The 21,715-nt window shown below is 37.1% G+C and overlaps 2 protein-coding genes across 11 annotated transcripts in view; one reads left to right on the forward strand and one right to left on the reverse strand.

Annotated features, from left to right (window-relative positions):
- Positions 1 to 6,918, forward strand: part of Ak5 (adenylate kinase 5) — a 235,026-nt gene extending 228,108 nt beyond the window's left edge. For 3 of the 5 annotated variants that reach the window (XM_026409988.2, XM_077791237.1, XM_077791239.1), the window contains one exon: positions 6,843 to 6,918. In XM_026409988.2, coding sequence (XP_026265773.2) covers positions 6,843 to 6,911 — 69 coding nt within the window. In that variant the 3' untranslated portion in view covers positions 6,912 to 6,918. The remainder of the gene's footprint in view (positions 1 to 6,842) is intronic. The other 2 variants (XM_077791236.1, XM_077791238.1) reach the window with 1 other exon arrangement.
- A 1,258-nt stretch (positions 6,919 to 8,176) lies between these two features.
- The window catches only part of Zzz3 (zinc finger ZZ-type containing 3), a 107,667-nt gene continuing 94,128 nt past the window's right edge, over positions 8,177 to 21,715 (reverse strand). For all 6 annotated transcript variants that reach the window (XM_077791081.1, XM_026409597.2, XM_026409615.2 and 3 more), the window contains 4 exons: positions 20,157 to 20,309; positions 16,177 to 16,311; positions 13,812 to 13,912; positions 8,177 to 13,522 (listed from right to left, as the gene is read on the reverse strand). In XM_077791081.1, the coding sequence (XP_077647207.1) occupies positions 13,378 to 13,522; positions 13,812 to 13,912; positions 16,177 to 16,311; positions 20,157 to 20,309 (534 nt within the window). In that variant the 3' untranslated portion in view covers positions 8,177 to 13,377. The remainder of the gene's footprint in view (positions 13,523 to 13,811; positions 13,913 to 16,176; positions 16,312 to 20,156; positions 20,310 to 21,715) is intronic.

Here is a 21,715-nt window from a genome sequence, read left to right on the forward strand (position 1 = left end):
ATGAATTTTTTTCTATATTTTTTGAACTGTGTCTTCAAAATCTGTTATTCTGGGCATAGTTCAATCTAGATTCAAATTTTCATCAGAGGGGCTGGGGTTGTAGCTCAGTGGTAGAATGCTTGCCTAGCATGTGTGAGGCACTGGGTTTGAGACTCAGTACTACATAGAAATAAATAAATAAATAAATAAAGGTCCACTGACAACTAAAATATATATATGCCTTTTCTCTGCCCCCTCCTGTCCTTGACTTGACAAGTTAAGCATATATATATATATATATATATATTTTTTTTTAATTCATCAGAAATACTAGAATCATTATATTTGTAAAATTGACAGTTGGAAAGGTAGATTTCACATGCCCAAGTTATTCCAAACGTATTTTTAAATTTCATAACAGAATTAAACATCAGTTTTGAACTTGGTTAATTTTAATTGTACCAAAAATCTGGATCCTTGGTTATATTATTCACATTTCTAGTGGTTTAAAGCCACATTTGACTGTTGACTCCCACATGACATGGTCCTAGCCTGTCCTAGGACGTGTGATGTAAATGCTGGAGGGAACCAGTAGGAAGCTATGCACAGGAAAAATGAGCAGATGTGTTCTAGAAAGGTCACTGTTAGAAAGGATGGATGTTCTTTTCATATCTGTGAAAAGATCTGTTTGAGAGTTAAAACTTCAGACAGAATGGAAAGGAGGTAGAGAAAGAAGGAAAAACAGTACCATGAAACACTGTCAATGGACACATTTTAAGCGCTTTGGAAAGTCCTGTTCACAGAGAAGCCATTGATGTGCAGATTATAAATCATCCTTATGTTTTTGCTGTGTGTTGTCTAAGTCTCTCTGAAACAAGGTATGTAGAGTCCTCCTTCTTTCTATGGCCTTGAGCATGAGGAGAAATCTGTGGTCTGACTGGACATGGGAAGTGGATAGCTCCCCAGGAGCAGCCTGTCACATTACCTTTGCTTTTGAAAAACACATCTGTTCAGATGCGCACAGGGACCGAAGGGCGAGGACTCTGCCTTTGCAGAGCCTCACCCTGTTATCCTCTGATCTCGAGGGATCCCTGTGGTGTGAAGCTGTGTCTGGTTTAACAGAGGACAGGATAAGAAGATGGTGGTGACAGACAACAATCCTAACCCACTCCGAGACAGCTTGGGTTTGTCCTAGAAAACCCATGTTGCCAACACGTGAAAAACAAAAATAAAACTCAAGTTTTGAGCAGTGTGGAAAATCTAGGAAGAACACAATTAGATGTGGTCAGCGTTTGAACCAGCCAACTGTTGTATGAGTTACAAATTCATAGAGGAGACAAAATGTGCAGGTTTCAAAGCAGTGTACCTGCTGTCTTAATTTAACACCATGTTCTGCTGACTACTCTACTTTTTCTTCAAGAAGTTGGGTGAAAACTTGAAAATTTACTGTCTCCTGTCCATTTGTTTGTGACTTGTTAATAAAAACAAACAAGCAAACAAAAACCAAAAAGACCCTTTTTCTATACTGATAAGGAGAGCCTGGTGACATAGTGCACACCTGTAATCCCAGATGCCCAGGAGGCTGAGACAGGAGGATCATAAGTTCAAAGCCAGCCTCAGCAATGATGAGGCACTAAGACCTTGTCTCTAAACAAAATACAAAAAATGGGCTGGGAATGTGACTTAGAGGTTGAGTGCCCCTGAGTTCAATCCCTGGTACCAAAAGAAAAAAAAAAAGAACACTGAACACTACACTGAATCAGGACACCACTTATTAAAGGGTTTTGTAGCAAGTCTCAGACCAAAAAGGGTAAATTCTTAGAAGCAAATCTGCCAACCTGGTTATTAATTAAATACATTAAAACCTTATAAACTTTTACTTTGCTGATTCACAGAGATCTTTTAGGGAAAGGGCATGAGGAAACTTACTTTTGACTATTCTTGGGAAGAGAGGGTTACTGTTAGTATGATGAGCGCTGACAACAGCAAACACACTCCCTGTGCTGGAGGACATTCTACTTTCAAGTTTGCACAGCCACTGAGAAGTCTCATTCACATAAAACAATCAGTATGCTAATTACACAAAATTCTCTGTTCACAGAACACTTGAAACACTAGCACCTTGTTAGCTAACCGTTAAAATCTGCTGAAGCTGTAAGCATCAAGAGAATAGTTTCTGTAACTTAGAAGGCACTGGTTAGTTGGTTCTTTTCTATTTTCTTTGAATTGCAGTTATATGTTGAAATATAAGAGCCACTTACTTTTTCTCTTAAAATATTCTCCATGCGGGAATTAGAGATTCTGAAAGAGTCGAGGTAACATGTGAAGAACTGAGGGAGAAATATGGAAAGGAGACAAAAGGCTCTGGTCTTACCCAGTCGCCTGGATTCTCTTTTGCTTCTTAAAAATCCATTCCAGGAATCCAGCCTTTCTCACTACACACACACACCACACAAAACCCTTGTGTGAGGAAAAAAGAAGTTGCCTCATTGCCTCTCGAATTTGATTCCCAAACTTTGCTTCATAGGTCTAAGGAGGGTCCTGGATTGCCTAATAGAATTCCAAACTCCCCTTTTCCATCTAGAAAGCTTCATTATTTAAACCTCTGTATGTTTGGAGTTCCACAGAGACAAGCACTGTAGTCTCTGGTTGGGTGGCCAGAAGCAGTTTTGTTTAATTAAATAAATCCAGTTAATACTTAAATTACTTATATAATTAAATAAACATTTAACCCATAAAGCACAATGAGAAGGAAGGGGTGGAAATAGAAGTGAGTCCAGCGAAAGCTCTGGAGACGAGCCACCAGCTTCCCCCCAGAACACCTGCCCTGACTGGTTGGTAGGATCATACTGAGGAACCTCCGGACCCTCAGAGAATCACACAGTCCCTCCAGACTCTGTGCCCAGTGGCCTTCTGTGCTGGAACCAGGTTGCCTGGTTTTAATGAGAGAGAATCCCTATCCTACCATGAAGTCCAGGATGTGGGCCACAAGACGGGCTCCTAAGAGCATAATTCTGCCCCCACAACAGCTCATTTCTGTAAGGAAAGGAAGAGGCAATGTGAAAATAGTGGACACCATCTTTCACTCAACCTCCTATCTACTAGAGCCAGGCCCTGGGAATTACAAAGGTGACTAACGTCCTCAGAACTTAATGTCTAGCTGGACGTTGGCAAAGATGCTCTGCTTGACCAATCTTCAGTCAGGCTCCTAACCCTTCTTTTAGACCCATGTGTGTTCTTCCATATAAAAAACAATTTTAGCCACGAATTCTGCTAAATCAGTATAGCAAAAGTCCCCCACCCCCACAATCACTGCGGATATCTGATCAGGTTCCTTCTTCCCCCTCCCCACCCTCACGCCTGTGATGTCTGATCATGCAGGCTTGTCTTCAGCAAGAGTTGTTAGGTTTAGTGAGTCTCCCTGGTCTTGATGTTACTCTTAGTAATTTTATATCCACTGACTACTCCCCTTCCCTTAACATGAATTCTTACTTACCCATGCTGTATTCAGAGTTGAGCCCAGTGTCTCTCCCTCACTGCAGAATCCCATTGCTGTGGTTCCTATACTTATCACAATGGTCCTGAATAAAGTCTTCCTTATTATGATTTAATAAATATCATTGAGTAATTTTTTTTCTTTAATGACATACAGCTATTTGGGCTAATGCTGGGTTATAGCTGTCCAAGAAGTAAAAAGTTGAACCTCATAGTGAATTGCAACCAGCTGAATGTGTCAAAGGAGCTGTTAGTTCTTTGTGGTGGTAAAAGGAAGGTTACACACTGGATTAAAAGGTTGTTATGATGAACAACTGTGTTTTCAACTACAAGGAATCCTGGATAATGGTCAATCCAAATGATGTGAGTGTAATATAGAACCAACAACTTATCAATTACCAAAAAAAAAAAAAAAAAAAAAGAAAACTAGAGCGGACTTAATCAGTGTTCTTTGAAAATTTTTTCTTTTTGTACTAAAATCAGTGTTCAGAAAAACATGATGCATTATTTGTTGGGAGATAAGAATATGGGAATCATCAGGCTTGGTGGCGCATGGCATCTATAATCCCAGCGATTCAGGGGTCTGAAGCAGGAAGATCACAAGTTCAAGGCCAGCCTGGGCAGTTTAGTGAGATCCTGCCTCAAAAATAGGTTGGGGGTGCAGCTCAGAGGTAGAGTACTCCTGGGTTCAGCCCCCAGTACCACAAACAAAAAGGAAATCATGGGCATGGGTTTCTTTTTGAAGGAAGACAACTTTGGAAATGCATATATACACATGGTTGGAGAGTTTTGGTTAGTATTGATTACAGAAGATGGACTGGCAGAAGAACTATTTCAAGACTAGTTAGTAGAAATAGAACCATGATACATCAGTTAAGTTCAGGAGATTAGTAGAGTTTAGTAAGACACTGGAGAACAGATAAAGAAGATGCTGCTGCAAAATACTGTCAACATTGTGAAGCCCAGAAGGCCCAGAACAGGGTTGGGGTTTGTCCAGATGGAGCTGAGGGCATCACTGAGGCCAAAAAAGTTTCCATTACAGGCACCCATCAATTAGGTAATGAATAAGGAGAAAACTCAACACGTAGTTGAAGCAGATGGTGACTTGAGGTCAATCCCTAGTCTAATTAGCTTCCACTTCTGGTAAACATCTAAAGTGGATTTTGGAAAATGTGTGCACCAAGGACAAAGAATTGGATCACTAAGGCCAAGAACTTGCATTATTCACCAAAGAACTGTACTGAATGTTTGTGTTCCTACAAATTCCTGGGGACCAGAAACTTGATATATTTCCCAGTACAGAACCTGATCTGCTCCCCAACTCTTCCATTGCATGTTTTGGCCCCATGAAAACAGTCTGCTTCGACAGCTTTCCCTTCCTAGCCAACATTATCCTGGCCTTCTGGGTGCCTCTGGTGCTTGGTCAGGCCCCACTTCCTGTAGATGTTACCTGTATGATGGAACAGATCTTAAGCGATGGGTGCTATAGATGTTAGCAAAGAGGAAAGGGCAGTGCCTTCAGGCCCAGGAAACCAGCTCCTCTTCCTCCTTCCTCTGTTGTTGGCTCCCTCCATGTGCTAGGGAATCAACAACCTCCAAGCAAACTCAGCACTTGAGTATCTCCACATGGAGGTCTTAGCTTTTGCTTTCTTTTCCATATACTACCCCTCAACCCCTTCTCCTGCCCTAATCCCACCCCACTCCACGTGCTTCAGACCACTCAGAAGCTTCATTTTAGGTAACTCCAAATATTTCTGGGACCTCTAACAACACTTTGCATAAACAGGGCACCGAATTTGTTGCTATTATTGTTTTAAATAGACTTTGTACTTTAGAGCAGTTCTAGGTTCACAGCAAAATCAAACATGAAATAGAATCTGCAAATACCACCCCACTATGATCTCAACTAACTCCTCTCACCAGATTGGTAATTTGTTATAATAGATGAACCTACATTGACACATCATTATCACCCAAAGTCTAGGGTTTATAACAATACTCCTAGCGTTGCACGTTATATGAGTCTGGGTCAATTTATAATGTTTTTATATATGCCATTATGGCATCATACAGAGCAATTTCACTGCCCTAAAAATCCACATTTAACTTTAAATCTTTAAATCCTCCCATTTAACCCTCCCTCCTCCCCCACGCTTGGCAAACACTGGTCTTCTTTTGTCTCGGTTATTTTTTACTTTTTCAGAATGTCATTATAGTTGCAACTATACAGTTATGTGCCCTTTCAGATTGGTTTCTGTCATTTGGTAACATGATTGTTTCCTTTGTGTCTTTCACGGCTTGGTGGCTCATTTCTTTTTAGGGCTGAATAATATTGTACCAGTTTGTTTACCAAATACTGAAAGACATCTCAGTTAACTTTTTAGTATTGTCAATTATGAATAAAGCTGCTATAACATCCATGTGTAGGTTTTTGTGTGGATTTAAGTTTTCAACTCATTTAGGTAAACACCCAGGAATGCAACTGATGGATATATTTCAATAAACTACAATGTCTCCCAAAGCGCCTCTATCATTTTTTCATTCCTGCCAGCAGTGAGTGTTGTGGTTGCTGTACATTCTAGTCAACTATTTGGTGTTTGGAATTTAGTTTAGGAATTCTGATACCTAGTGGTAGCTCACTGTTGTTGTTTTTCTCATTGTTATGACCAAATAAATGTTTTCCACTGCTGAGCCAAACTATTAGATACCACTGAGTTGTAATGGTGTGCTTTGATCATATCTACTGATTCTTCATCTCATTTCTAATTTTTCCCCCATTGGTACTATGTTCCTTTTCCATGTCTCAGGGTTTTTTTCTATGAAGGTATTCTTTTTTTTAAACAATTACTCTTCATTCTCTGTGGATTATTTATAAATATATATATGTATACATACATGTATACATACACACATATATATATATATATATATTACTTGCTGATGTGCCTTTATTTTTTACTTATTTATATGTGGTACTGAGGATCGAACTCAGTGCCTCACACATGCCAGGCAAGTGCTCTGCCACTTAGCTACAACCCCAGCTCCTCTCAAGGTCTTATGTTTTTAAATTTTGCCAAGCAAAAGTAAGTAATCTTTTTTTTTCCCCATTATTAAAAATTTACTTTAGCTGGGTATGGTCGCACATGATTGTAATCCCACCTACTCAGAGATCTGAGACTGAAGGATCACAAGTTCAAGTCCAGCCTGGACAACTTGGTGAAACCGTGTCTCAAAAAAAGGGGTGGGGGATGGGGATGTAGCTTGTTGAGTGGTAGAGCACCTGTGGGTTTAATCCCCATTATCGGGGGAAAGAAATCTCATTTACAAACATGTCTTAAGACTTTCTCTTTTTTTCCTTTTAAATATAGATAAATGCAGAAGGAACGCCAGAAGAAGTTTTTCTTCAGCTCTGCACAGCTATTGACTCTATTTTCTGAAGGCGAAAAATGCATGTATGTTCAGAATGGAGACAGGAAAACATTAAAAGGTTCATCTTTTAACATGATGTTGTTTCAAGTTAAGCCTTGTGTCCCCCCAAATCGTGACATCACTGTTTGCTTCCCAGCTAGAGTCGTGTGAGAGGTGTCTGGAAACCATGCACGGTGTACTTGGGACCATCAGCCTCTTCACACACACAGCTGCCCTTGCTCCAGCACACATACCTATCATGTAGGCTGCACCTCAGGGCAAGGTCAGGTTGTGACAGTGCAGTGCAGGGACTTGTTTGATCAGCTGGTTCTAGTCTCATCAGAAAAGGAGCCAGCATCCCTAACTCCCCATCACATCTTCCTCCTTCTCCCCAAAATTTATATGCCGTTCCCTGATGAAGGTCCTCAACAAGGAGGCAGGCTTGGGCACATCTTCCTCTGGTAGCTGGCTGATTCTTCACTTCCCATCCACTAGTGGCTCAGAACCAGAGTGGGATGATTAGACAATGCCATGTATAGCATATATAGAAGCATCAAGAGAGTAAAATTTGATTGAAATTTCTTAAAATGTGAAATTGTATAGCTTTTCCAAGATGGCAAAAACCCAGGCCAAGGGTAACCAATGTTACCCATCAGTAACACTGGTTATTTATTCTCTATTTAGCTACTTGGAATATTTTCAAAATGGCTAAGAGAACAAATCTGATCGCTGTGTAATATCAACTCCTCTGTACACAGTGGTGGTGCATTTCAGCAATTATAAATTAACAATTTAAAATTATAAACTGACCAAAGTAAAAGCATGGGATGATTTGTTATTCAAATAACCATCTTATAATTTTGATTCCAAGTTATCATCCACTTGCAGACAAGTAAAAAATACAGTAACAATAACAAAAACTGACATGGGTGGGAGGAGCATGTTAATAAGCAGGTGTCTTACAGATTCCAATGTTGTATTTGTTTCATGTGGGCCCTTTCCTGGGGTTTGCAAACCTTGCATCAAATCAGTGAAGTTCAGGTTCTCTTTTGTGCGCAGTTGTCAAATCAGAGCTTCTATATTCTATTGAAATAACTGCATCTTCCACTCAGTCACTACAAAAGACCAGAGTTTCAGTTTGCATGATTTTTTTTTTCTTCAATGGTTGTGCAAATAAGGATCCATTTCGACAAAATTGTATTTTTAAAGTCATTTTTTTTCTTGAAATGGATGTGTACAAATAAAATAAATGGAAGACAGGATAACTCTTTCTCTATTTATTTAACTCACATCATTCTGGAAAGCATTTGAAGCCTTATTCCAAACAGAATTAGAAGCAAACACAGTAATAGCTAAGATTTATGATCCGTTTATATGGTTTTAATTTTGGCCACAGACCAGATTTGAGCTATTACAAAGAGAATACTTAATGTATTCGTGATACATGGTAATTTTCATATTTCCTTTTTCTCTAACATTCGTTCTTAAACAGAAATGTGTTTGCTAGAGAAGAAATTAAATTTCTTTGGTTACAATTACACTTCTATTAACAGAAAGGGTGCAGCATGTTCCCACAACTCACACAGTTGTCAAACACTTTATTACCGCCCCAAGTTGTCACACTTCTATAGGGAAGCCTAAAGAGTATTTGAGTGAAGGAGAAAAAATTACAGAATGAAAGTTATCAGTTGTGCCAGAAAACATAAAATGACTCTTTGTAGGGATTAACATTCTTCCAAAACATACCATAGATGGGCAAACACAGCCCGTGCCCACCAGAGCTTTGACAGTGTGGTTAAGAGAAATGAGACAGCAAAGAGGCAGACAAGCCCAGCCAATGGCTTTTATGGCTACAGTCGGCAGCCATCTTGAAAAATCAGCAGAGGTAAATGGCTCTACCCCTTGAAAAGTACCTGGTCTACTACTAAAACACATTTTACTTATTTGAATGGCTTGAAAAGTCATCATTACCTTAAAGTCATAGGATTTTAAAACAGGAAAGGACCTCTGCCTAGCAAAAGGCCATATATGTATGTGGATACATCCAAACACAATCCAAACTCCTTTATGATGAGCTATACTCAAGGCCACACCTGAACTGACCTTGCACCCTCTCTGACCCTATCAGCTACTACTTTCCTCCTGCTCATTTGGCTCAAGCTTCACTGGCCATCACAATGCTGCTGAGCACACCAAGCTCCTTCCTGGCTCACAGCCCTCCCTTGCTGTCCTTCTGCCTCTTCCTACAGATCATCCCCACAGCAAAGTTCCTCACTCCATTCAGGTCTCTGACATTCTAATATACTCTTGTCATGGAGGCTTTCCTTGATTATTTTATATAAAATGGCAATGTTCCACATCCTCCCATTATTATTTTTCTTCAAGCCATATTTTTCTTCACAGCATGTATCTCTGCTTTAAGTACTTTTAAAAACTTTGTTTATTGCTTTTCTTCTACATTAGTCTAGAAGCTTCATAAGGGCAGGGCTTTGTATCCCCAGCCCCACACAGGACTAAAGGGCTAACATACTTAACATTCTCTGTACCTCCAGTTTGCTCATTCATGCAGTGGAGATCATGATAGTGACCAACCTCAGAGAGGAGTTGTGGGGATCAAACAAGTTATTGGTTCCTAGAGCTCAATGAAACAAGGCTGTCAACAGAGTGCTTCACTTCCACAACTGGACTAAGACCCAGAAGTTCCACTCTAGTGTCTTTCCACTATTCTCACAAAACATTACAGACTGGGAATCCAGAGAGGTGACCTAACTGAGATGGCATATTGGACTAAAACCTTCTTAGCCATTCAGGGTAGAACCATATCCTCCAGATAAGGGAGGAGGCAACTCCCCTGTCCTCTCAGGCCCTGTGAAGGGCTCTCCTGATACAAGCCCTGTAGGAATCAGGCACACTCAGGTATTGGGGCTGTCTCCTAACTTCCTAGGGGAAAAAAAAAATGTAGCTCACCAAAACTTTGGTCATACAACCAACAAATATTTATGGAGAATCTTTTAAAGTCAGGCCCTACACACAGAAAAAAGACATGGATGGTCTCTGTTCTCATGAAGCTAAATATGACACAACTTCCAAAAATCCACTAATCTGCTTTATAAACTAAGAAAAAAAAAAGGTTTTATTTCTGGGATATGAACAGCAGTACATTTTCATCAAGGTAAAAAATTTCAAACAAATACGTTATGGCCTGAAAAGAACAATGCCTCCATATTATGAAAAAAAAAAAAAAAAAGCTACTTATAATCTGGAGACTCCCAATTTCATCCAGTGCATCTAGAATAATGGACTTCCAACCTATCATCCACAGTAAGAAACAGTTTATATAGAACATCCACACTTCTTATAACTGAAAAATAAATTCCACAAAATAATTAACATGTGATACTATTTTCCCTATTTTTAAAAAATGTTCCTCACACCTCAGTAAATTGTTATGTTCTGTGATTTAATTTAAACAAAAGGGGAAGGGGAGAAATATAAGTAAGTGAGAAGCACCCAACATGCATATGTGTTTTCCTAATTCACAAGAGCAAAATCTTTTAGTGCTTCCCCCCCATCCATGCATAGGCTTCTCTCCTGTGCTACAAACCCAGACATATGCTCAGGTTTATATTCCAGCAACCACATAAACCAGCCCCACACAGCTCCACTCCTATTACTTCAGGGATACCTGACACAACAGGAATATTCTTACTCAGAACAGTGAGGCAGACACTGAGTCTGGACTGATCTGTCTAGGTTAAAGTCAAGCATCACCACTTTATTAATTATATGACCTTGGGCAAGTTATTTAATGGCTCTCTGGCTAGACAGGATACTAAATGAACCTGTCTCACTGGATTGCAGAGAATTAAATTAGTTAGTATATGCTTGCTTGGCACATAGTAAGTGCTATGTCAGTGTTTGTCACACCAAAGGAAACCTCTTCTGCCTAAACCTTATAGCAGTGATTTTAGGCATCATTAAAAGTTTCTTCAGTCATTAGTAATTAATTTGAGCATAATATATACCAGGAAACAGATCTGACCTACTAAGAACTACTTAATAAGCAATATTTTAATAAGTAGATCTCCAATCTACTTGTTTTTTAGTAGCCAATATTTCTGTGTAGACAGATGGAAGTCTACATGCAAATAACAGCCCTATCTATTCCTGCAACCCTCAACAACAAAACAAAACCTTTGCTACTACTATCCTTTAGAACCTCTTAAAGCCAGGAGGACTAATTGCTTTGAGCTGAAGAATTCAAAATAAACACACCTTCTGTTCAGGCAGAAAATAATCCTCTTTAACACCAAAAAGTCTTCTTTGCCCTTGAAAACGCATTCAACTGAGTTATTTTGTCTATTCTATTTATATAACAATTATACCACTCATTGCCCTCTTCCAAAGAACAGTTCATTCTTCATGGAATTTTCAATAGATCTGAATGGTTTTCCAAAACTAACTGGTACTATTTCTATACAAACACAGAAGTTACAGAATTTCCCAACAAGTGCTACTGTCTTGCCTAACTACAGGTTGAAGGCAGATCTTCTGGCATATGCACATAACATTTAATATAAAAATGTCTAGAATGCTAACAATTCCCCTTTTCCACTCACTAATAATTTCAGGGTGAGAAGTTCATCAATTTTTCTTTCTGATTATGATATATTGTATCAACATCACCAGTGATCTTTAATTAATATATTACTTTAAAATTCTCAATATTTCTATATTTAAAATTTCATTACTTAATTAAAAAAAAATTAGGGTAGATTTTTAATACCCTGCTATGTATTGAAGAGAGCTAATAAATAACATTCCTTAGATTTAAAAATACAAAAAACCAAGCAACTCTAAAAATTAGATCTGGAATAATATACTTAATCCATCTTGGAATATTTATACTATCTTTTCCCAGTTAACAATACTTTCCAGGAAACCACCTGCTTAAATCCACGGGACTTATTTTCATCAAAAACAATTAAGAGTAGAGCTGGGGATGTGGCTTAGTGGTAGAGCACTTGCACAGCATGCATGAGGGCCTTGGGTTCAATCCCCAGCATCGGGATGTCGGGAAGCATCTAGAATAAAATATCTCAACTTTTCACATCTAGGCATTTATAACTGCCTTTTTCTTTAACCACAGTCTCTCTTTCCTTTTTGTAAACACTTTAACTGTTTTAGCACATACTAATTGAAAAGACTACCATCTTTTACAGATGTCAAGTTGACTTTCAAAATTTTCCCTAATATATTCTTTACTTCTTTATAAAGGACAGAAAAAAAACAGTTTTCTGGTTTTAACATTGGTAAAAAAATCCAAATCTAACCAAAAGGAAATCACAACAAGCATTTTATAATATAAACAGACAGTATCCACATAGTTTATTTCTCACAGTTCTCCTGACAAATGAACATTATTCAAGAACATACTGTATACACAGATAAGAAGAAACATACAAAATGTTTTAAATGATGCACAACAAAATCCAGCAGTATAAAAGAATGCATGTGAACTCTTGCTCACTGCGCAGACTAAATTTAATCACTTGTTTAAATAGTAATAAAAATACAATCTTTTATGGATCTTGTGCAGACTACAAAAGAGGGAAATTATTACCATATATATGATTTTTATATTAGGCAGTTTTCTTTGATGAGTTGTACCGACAACTCCAAATACAGAGGCAGAAGGCTGTGTATTTTAAAGGAATTAATGTTGTGAATTAGAGACTTTACACAGTTACTACCACTGGCACCTTTCACCATAGTTTGTACACATCACATGATCATCTTATATAACATTACATTTAAAAAATATATCTGAGTGACAATTTTATAACATTCACACACCATGAGCTGGTTAAGGAAGCAATGCCACAATTGCCTCCTGTAGTGCTTCACTGTTGGTAATAAGGACAATTCATTGTGGTTAAAAGAAATTAGATATCAATATGGGGAAGCAGCTCTGATTTACTAAAGGCCAACAATGGCCACCACTGGGACAGTGAGTTCTTTTAGAGCATAGATCCTAGAAGCAAACACCATCATTGGTTAAAACTTTGTCTAAAGAAGTCAGTTTCTGTGCTGAAAACTATTTTCACAAAACTGAAAGCTACTTAACTGTTTTAATATAAATACTTTGTCTTCTCATTATCATATTTATGGCCAAGTTCTTTGAAACCTTTGGAATTTACTCTTGCTTTAATGTGTGCTCTCATTTCCATCTCACCCATTTAAGATCGCCACCTAAAAGGCTTTTAGTGGTGAAAAATTCACCAGGGAAACCCTTCGCTCACCAGGAATGTTCAACTGCTGAACGTGATCTAGAGCCACAACAGTGCAGAGCTGTACTTGACGAGAACACTCAGGAAGCTCCCATGCTGTGTCATTTTAGGGAAAGCAGAGAATCTTTCCAAACTGTGCACATAATTAACAATGATACCATTGCTATGTGTTGAAGAGGACTAGTAAATGATGTTCTCTTCCATGTCATCTGTTTGCTGGAAAGTAGTTTGGATCAAGGTAATTATAACTGGTGCCCTGGGACACACAGTAGTCTCTGTCTAAGAATGTCTCTGACCTATAAATAGGTTCTAATTGGTGATCTTCCTTGTGAATATCTGTTTCATGTAGGCTGAAAAGAAAAAAAAAACACACACACAAACTCATCATTACATGGCACTGGATGCATTTTGTCTACATACTACAAAACTTTTTCAGTTCTACCTACTTAAATCCATTAAGCTATTAAAATGTTTAATAGAAAGCTATTTGAGATGGTACGATTAAAATGTTTTAATTGCTTAGAACAAAATTCAACAAAAGTATGGTTACTGTTTTAAAGAAGTTTGGAGATCAAATTTACTGGCTGAGAAGACCTTTACTTGCCACAATTTAAAGTGAAAAATGAAGAAAACACTTACCAATCTGAACAAGAGTCACAGAAGTCCAAAGACATTTCTGGAGGACAATCCTGGCAATGCCATCGAACACCCTGGATAGGTTCTATGCCACAGTTATCACACTATAACAGATTCAGTGGGAAAAAGTATTAAGCTATATTGCTTTACCTCTTTCATTTTCTGCTGGGAAAACATGACAATGCACATAGATGCCTTCTCTTCATCCCCTACCCACTAGAAAGTTGCCTAATGTAGTAGAGGTAAGCAGCTGGGCACATGGTGCTTGCCTGTAATCTCAGCTACTTGGAAGTAGGAAGCAGGAAGATTGCCAAAGTCAAGGCCAGCCTCAGAAACTTAATGAGATCCTGTCTCAAACATAAAAAATTTAAAAAGGGCTGAGAATATAGCTCACTGGTAGAATGCCCCTGGGTTCAATCCCCAGTACTGGGGGTGGGGGTTGCTAGTGGATGCAAACTAGGTAAAGGGTCTATCCACTTGAGAGCAAGATACAGGTGGGTGCCAGGTATACCAGAACATGCCTCCAGCTACTCCAGAGGCTGAGGCAGAGGTTCAAAAGTTCAAAGCCAGCCTTTCTCTAAAAATAAAATACAAAAAGGGCTGGGGGTATGGCTCAGTGGTAGAGGCCCCCTGGTTTAAATCCCAAATACTCCCACCCCAGCCCCCCCACCCCCCAAAAAAAACCACAGGTGAATGAGAGGAGCATTATAAGGAATAACTTTCAATGAACTATAATTTAAGAAGTTTTTAATCATCTCAAACTCAGCCATTTTGTTCTTAGTAACCATTATTTTAAAAGTACCTCAGACCAGTATGTGATAATTGTGAACACTGACTTCATTCCATAGTTAAAGTTATCCAAAAACTATCAGGACTGTTTTAACAGTACTACCATAACTACCATAACTCAGGCAACTACAAAATATTATCTGAACTCTTTATCTTATTGAAGCCCAAAAGAACCTGATAACCAATGCTCATCATGACTAAGAGGCAGATTCAGCTCTTTCTCAATGTGGTAGCACTGTGATAGCCCTCAGTACTTTCTGTGGAATTTTGAAAAGCCAAGTCAATCATGTTTTTAGATTCTATGATCATCAGGCCAACTATGGTGGCTAACAGACTAGCCAACAAGTCGTGGCTGGGTCCTAGAACAAAATAATGACAAGTAGCAAGTTTCCTCTCAAAAAGGCAAGAGCTGCCAGTTAGGAAAACTTCTAATGGAGATCAAGAGGGAAAATCATTTAATATAGTATAGCTGATGGCTACTCCAGAGTCAGAAGTATAATTTTGTTTTCAACTTAGGTGGTCAGTCACAGTGTATACCAAGACTTTAAGTATACTGCCAACAGAAATACCAACATCAAGTTTATGGTTTCATTACTTCCTCTAATTTTACCAAATACAGTCAATTATAATGCTGAAAGTTTTCTCAAACCTGTTAATCTCTCCCTCTTTCCACAGGTTATTCTTTTATCTAAATTACTAAAGGAATCTTTAAGCTATCTCTTTGCCTCCAGTCTTGCCTTCTCCTAATTCATTCTCCATAAAATATGACCAGGACGATCTTTCCCTCCCCCTCACTTATATATATTTTTAATTACATGAATAAGACACACAAATAGATTATTGTCTTACAAAATTTAAAAACAGTCAGTGACTATTTCTCAAAGCCCACTGTATTCCTAAAATTATCAAAGCTAAGAGTTAAGTCATTTAAATTATTTTTCTCACATTACTCTCTACTTAAAATCTTTCAGTAACTCCCCAACCTCTTAGGATGGTTTAAACTCCTTGGCAAAACTTCCCCAAAGCCGCTGACTACTCTCCAGTATGCATTCTTAGTCGTATTCAATTATTTCATTTGTTTAGCATCTTTAAATTCTTTATGAGAATGAAAACAGCATAAGGGCAGCAACTGAGTCCCCCTTGTTTATTCCTGAATCTCTAGCACTTAGCAAAGTGCCTGGAACATAATGGGCATTTCCAAATAACGTGGAATGAGTGAATGTATTTCAATTAGCCTCTCCAAAAAAACAAAACAAAACAAAACAAAAAACCAAAAGCTGAGGTAACTCAACCTAAAGTGAAGGGAGGGCAGGGGATTCTGATCCATGAACAGGAGCAACAAAAAGATAGACAAAAACTTCTCATATTCTACCTCAATTATAGACAACTGTATGTTTTCTTCTCTACACTGAATCATAAGCCTCTTGACATTACGAACTGGGGCATACCACTTCTATAAAAGAATACGAGAGATAAACTGAACTAATAAGCTGAAATTTTCCCTGAATGCTTAGAGGTTTTAGATTTTTACTACTCCAGAAACCACTTGAAGTATCTCTTATCAATAGTAAGAATTTACCTTGAAGCCCACATGTTGCACAAATCCACTTTCAGCTTGCATTTGCTGAAGTTTCTGCTTCTTTAACTTTTTAAACTGTAACAATTCTTTATATTCAGGTAAATTCCTATACATGATAGGAATACTTTCTTCATCCTATTAAAAAATAGAACAAAATAGAAAACAAAAATGTTAGTTTGATAATTAAATGAACAAGTGTAAGAAATACAGATATAAATTTTCTATTGATAAGATTTTTTCACTTTTAAGATACCTCATTGTAGATTAGTGCTGCTGTTAACAATATTTTGTAGAGGGCTTTTTAACGCAATACTGATGCTGACTACTTCATAATGTAGGAAGAAGGGGAACATGATATGATTCTACCCATGTCATACACTACGACAAACCTAATCCCATCTCTACGTATTCATGGCTTCTTATGATCTACTACTGAGAACACTACTCATTATCCTGAGCAACTTCAACTTGCAAATACCCAATCCTCTACTTCTAGCCTCTATCCTTAAGTTCTACTACAATGACATTCATCTTCACTCTTTCTAAGTCTCCCATTCTGAGAATCCTTAGACCTTGGTGTCAATAGAAATGTTTTGCCTCCAAAATATTAAATTTAGATGTCTTACCTACAGTGTTACTTTCTACTTTTCTCAAACTCTCCTCCCAAATAGGCTGCCCCCGCCCTTTTAAACTTTACTAGAATTTCTAATCATTATCCTGGTTTCCTATTCTCCCAATGTATTCACACTCTGCCACCCATTCCTTTCCTTTGATCCCTAATAGCTGAGTCCATGGTCACCAATTGCTTAACTGCATTTCCAATTCACTGACCCCCAAGGTCCATTGATTTCCAATTCTGGACAACCTAACTCCTATCCCTTTCATTCCACCTGTTAGGTTATTATTAACTACCATGTTTATTTTCCCATCAAGGACACTGACGCTTATAAAAGCTGTAACACATGTCCAGAGTCATACAATTAATTAGTTGTAGAGTTGGATGATTTAAACCCAGAGTTTCTGACAACTTTAGCAGCTCAAGACAGAAATCTAAGAGTTATTCTTATTTTTTTACTCCCTCTTATCTAATCCAACAAACTCTGTCACTACCTAATACTATCTAAAATTTTTCTCAAATCAGTCCTCTAGTATCCACTCCCTCCCCTCCCCTTCCCCCATCATTACTTTAAATCTCCTAGTAGTTTCCTAACTATGGACATCATAAAGTCCAAAGTCCTCAGCTGGATAAAAGATCATTTAGTTTCACACTTCACTACCTTATTTCTCTCTCTCATCCATTTCAAATTCTTATCAACTAAAGTTGTTAAATAATAGGTATTATTTATTTCACCACTCAGAAAGATAATCTAAGTAATAGTATATACTAACAAGTATGATGTGACCCAAATAATAACATAATTAAGAAATTTTATAATAAAATATATTAAATTCAGATGTTTAAAACAAATGAAGAGTACAAAAACCTAAGTTTTTAAATTTGCATTTTAAATCTAAGGATATTAGATTTGGCCATCTAGTCTAAGATTAAAAAAAAGTTAAATCATCTCATACTCAGTTGAATAGCCACTGTAAAAGGAAAGAAAATAACAAAGAGTTGGCAAGAATGTAAAATGTGTGTTGCAGCTGCCTGGAAAACAGTATGGTGGTTCCTCAAACATTAACAAAATTGCCATATGATCTAGCAATACCACTTATGGATACACATCTTAAAAAATTGAAAGCAAGAACTCAAACTGATATTTGTACACCCATGCTCATAGCAACATTATTCACAACAGCCAAAAGATGGAAGCAACCCCAAGTATCCATCAAATGAATGGACAAACTGTGTTATGCACATAAAATGAATTATTATTTAGCCTTAAAAAAGAAAGAGGCCTGTGAGTGTAGTTCAATGCTAGAACATTTGCCTAGCATGTGCAAGACCCTGGGTTCAATCCCTAGTACAAAGAAAAGGAAAAGAAATTGTGGTACCTGCTGCAAAATGGATGAATTTTGAGGATATTATATTACGTAAGATATGTCATTCACAAGAGGGCAAATTTTGTATAAGTGCCCTTCAGTATCCATAGAGACTTGGTTTCAGGACCAACCAAAATCTAAAGATGCTCAAGTCCCTTATATTAAAAAAAAAAAAAAGATGTAGTATTTGTATATAACCTATGCATATCCTCCTATTTATACAAAATCTCTAGATTACTTATAATACTAATATAATGTAAATGCTAGGTAAGTAGTTGCACACTATATTGTTTTAGGGAATGATAAGAGAAATGAGTCTCTATATGATAAATATAGACATAATTTTTCCCTCACAAATATTTTCAGTTTGAAATTAGCTGAATCCACAGCTATAGAAGGTCATCTATGAGCCTCCATTTATCTGAGGTACCTAGAATAGTCAGTCAAATCCATGAAGACGAGAACTAGAATCAGTGAGGGTAAGCAAAAGCACAACAGTTTAAGCTGAATTTTAATAAAAAATACGAACTAATGGCCAGGCACTATGGAGCATGTCTATAAATCTCAGCAACTCAGGAGGCTGAGGCAGGAGAATCACAAGTTTGAGGCCAGCCCCAGCAACTTAGCAAGACACTGTCTCTAAATAAAATTTTAAAAAAATGGGGGCGGGGGGCTGGGGATATGGGGATGTAGCTTAGTAATTAAGAACCCCTGGGTTTGATCCCCAGTAGCAAAAAAAAAAAAAAAAAAAAAAAAAATCCTTATGATTATGTTTCTCATCCTTAAACAAAAATGTAACATATTTATTTCCCAGTTCTGTCCACTAAATTGACATAAAAACAATAATTAACCCAGAAGCAAGTAATATTCCTCAAGTCAGGATATAGTCTCCAAATGCCATTTTCTAATAGAAGAAAGCAAGACTATCTGCTTATCTGCATGTCTGAGGCAGCACATATACATGATGAGCTTAAATGTTCCTTGTTGAAACAGATTATAAGGAAGCTATCAAATGCTACTGGTCTTATCATAAGAACTCAGAAGCCAACTTGGATAGGCAACAAGTGACAGGAGATAGGCTAACCTGAGACAATAACATTACATATATTAAGTCCAATAGTTCAGAAAAATACAAATTTTTAAATAAATTTTATTAGTCATCTTTGGAGCATAGAAGAGGATAAATTTGAACACAAGAAAATAAAGGCCAAATTTGATAGGTATCCTGCCATTTCTATATGTACCTCAGTGTACCAAATAACAGTGGATAGTAGGGTTTACTTTATAGAATATTCCATAAAAACAAGATCAATTCTCAAGAACTCCTATCAGATTTACAGAAAATTCAAGGAACAGAGAAATAGGCTAAATGACACAAAAGAGATGCAATCAATAAAATCAACACAGGGCAAACTATCCAGTTCTCCAACAAAAATAATGTACAAGGACAAAAGAAAAAAAGACTTATTAAGAAACTAAACTTTCTGCAATTTACTGTCTTTATTTAGATCTAAGTTCAGATAAATATTCTGAGATGACAGGGGAAATGGAAACACTCACTAATTTCATTATACAAAGAACCACTTTTTCCTTTTCTTCTTCTTTTTTTTTGGTACCAGAGATTGAACTCAGGGGCATGCGACCACTGAGCTACATCCCCAGCCCTATTATCTTTTATTTTGAACTTGTTCCAAAATAATTCAGGCTGGAGTTGGGGTAGGGAGAGATGAAAAGCAGATTGCCAAAAGTTGTAACTATTCAAGTTGAGTAATAGGAGCATGTGGGTTTATTATACTGTTCATACTGTTCTCTTTTCTTATGTATATGTTTGAAATTTTATTGTAAAAAGATTTAAAACACACTCTTGAAAAAAAAAATCACTTTAAATATGACTTGTTAGAAGAAATCAATATTCTCTGAAGAGGAGGAATAATTGGAAAATCCTAATACTTTCATAGTGCACTCTGATCTGTATTATAATTGAACAGATAACTTACTGATGCTTCTTCAATAGCAGTGTTCATGTGGCTATGGAAACAGGATCGGTCATCATCTTCATCCATATACACTGGTGGTTCGTGTGAAGTCATGAAAGTGGAAGGTTTAAAGAGATGTTTATTAAGGGGGTGTTGTCGTCTGCTTGTTGAAGACTAGATGAGAAAACAAATTTTTAGATGAGATAAGAGAAAAGCATTAAAAGAATCAAAACTATAAGTATTACTTCCAGCAACATCAGAAGGATTTCACTTCTGTCCTTTCACATACCCTTTTATATTATCTAGATTTTTAAAGCACCACTAGCCTTTACAAAAAAGAAAGAGAAAAAAGAAAAAACCTATACCAGAAATGTAGGTAAAATCCCCAACAATGGAATAATTGACCACATGTTCAGTACTTAGCTTATATTTGTATCCTCAGCATTAATCACTTTTGCATTCAAATGTTGACTGCACTGAACTCCTCTTACTATCTTTGTGTAGGGGGCGGGCAGGGGAGAGTACTAGGGATTTAAACTGAAGGGTGACTATCTAGTAGAAGGAAAGTTTCTATCACTAGATGAATGTATGAAAATAATTACCTTACACTGCTTACTTTATGCCAATTTAATCCTCACAACATTCCTATAAAGTACTTACTATTACCACCTACTGATATACAGGGAGGTTAAGTTTCTTGTTCAGTGTGTTGCAGCTACACAGTGTTAGAACCAGGGTTACAAACTAGAACTGTGCGGTAACAAGAAACTCACTCTCCCCCACTGTGAGGACTGCCTTTCATGATCAATTGCACAAATACAAAGAACAATCTGAACGAATAACCTAAGCTACATGGAGAACAATTATTTCCCCCATTTTAAAATTTCAACTCTGACCACTGTAAAAAATTATTGTGATCACAGTTGTGCTAGTCATAGTTAAAATGTATGTTAACTTCCAACACAGTACACCCAAACAAATGGACACATTTAGGTTTCTCCAGTATTCCTCTGGTTATCATCATCCAGATAACTGTAAAAGTTTAAGGTGCAAAACACAACACACCTATAAGGTTAGCTTAGAAATTATTCATGAAAATTAGAGCTGTCAGGGAGAACACTGGTTATCTAAAGTTATAGAATAAACTCTTCACATCTAATAAGGGTAAATGCTATATTGGGGGGGGGGTCCAAACTGTTTTAAACAATTGCCAAATTGAAACAAGCCTCAAAAGCTTGGTAAAAATAACTTTTAAAAACTTGTAAAACATGAAGCTATATAGACATATTAAATTACATAAATAGTTCACTTCCATTAGGAAAGGCAACAAAACTGACATACTGTTTAGTTTTTCTTTATATGAAGAATGGCAGTGTTGGGGAAGGGGAAGTATCTGAACAATTTAGGAAATAAAAGAAATTCAATTAGCTACTTTTTTTTTTCTAATTACAACAAAAAGCTGGCTACAATTTAATCGACTATTCTGAACCAAAAAAAAAAAAAAAACAAAAACAACCCAAACAGTAGCTTTTTTTTTTTTTTTTAAACCATAGAAAAACAGAAGGACTGAGAAGAAACAA

Source organism: Urocitellus parryii, chromosome 11 (genome assembly GCF_045843805.1).
Source record: "Urocitellus parryii isolate mUroPar1 chromosome 11, mUroPar1.hap1, whole genome shotgun sequence".
Classification (NCBI taxonomy): Eukaryota; Metazoa; Chordata; class Mammalia; order Rodentia; family Sciuridae; genus Urocitellus; species Urocitellus parryii.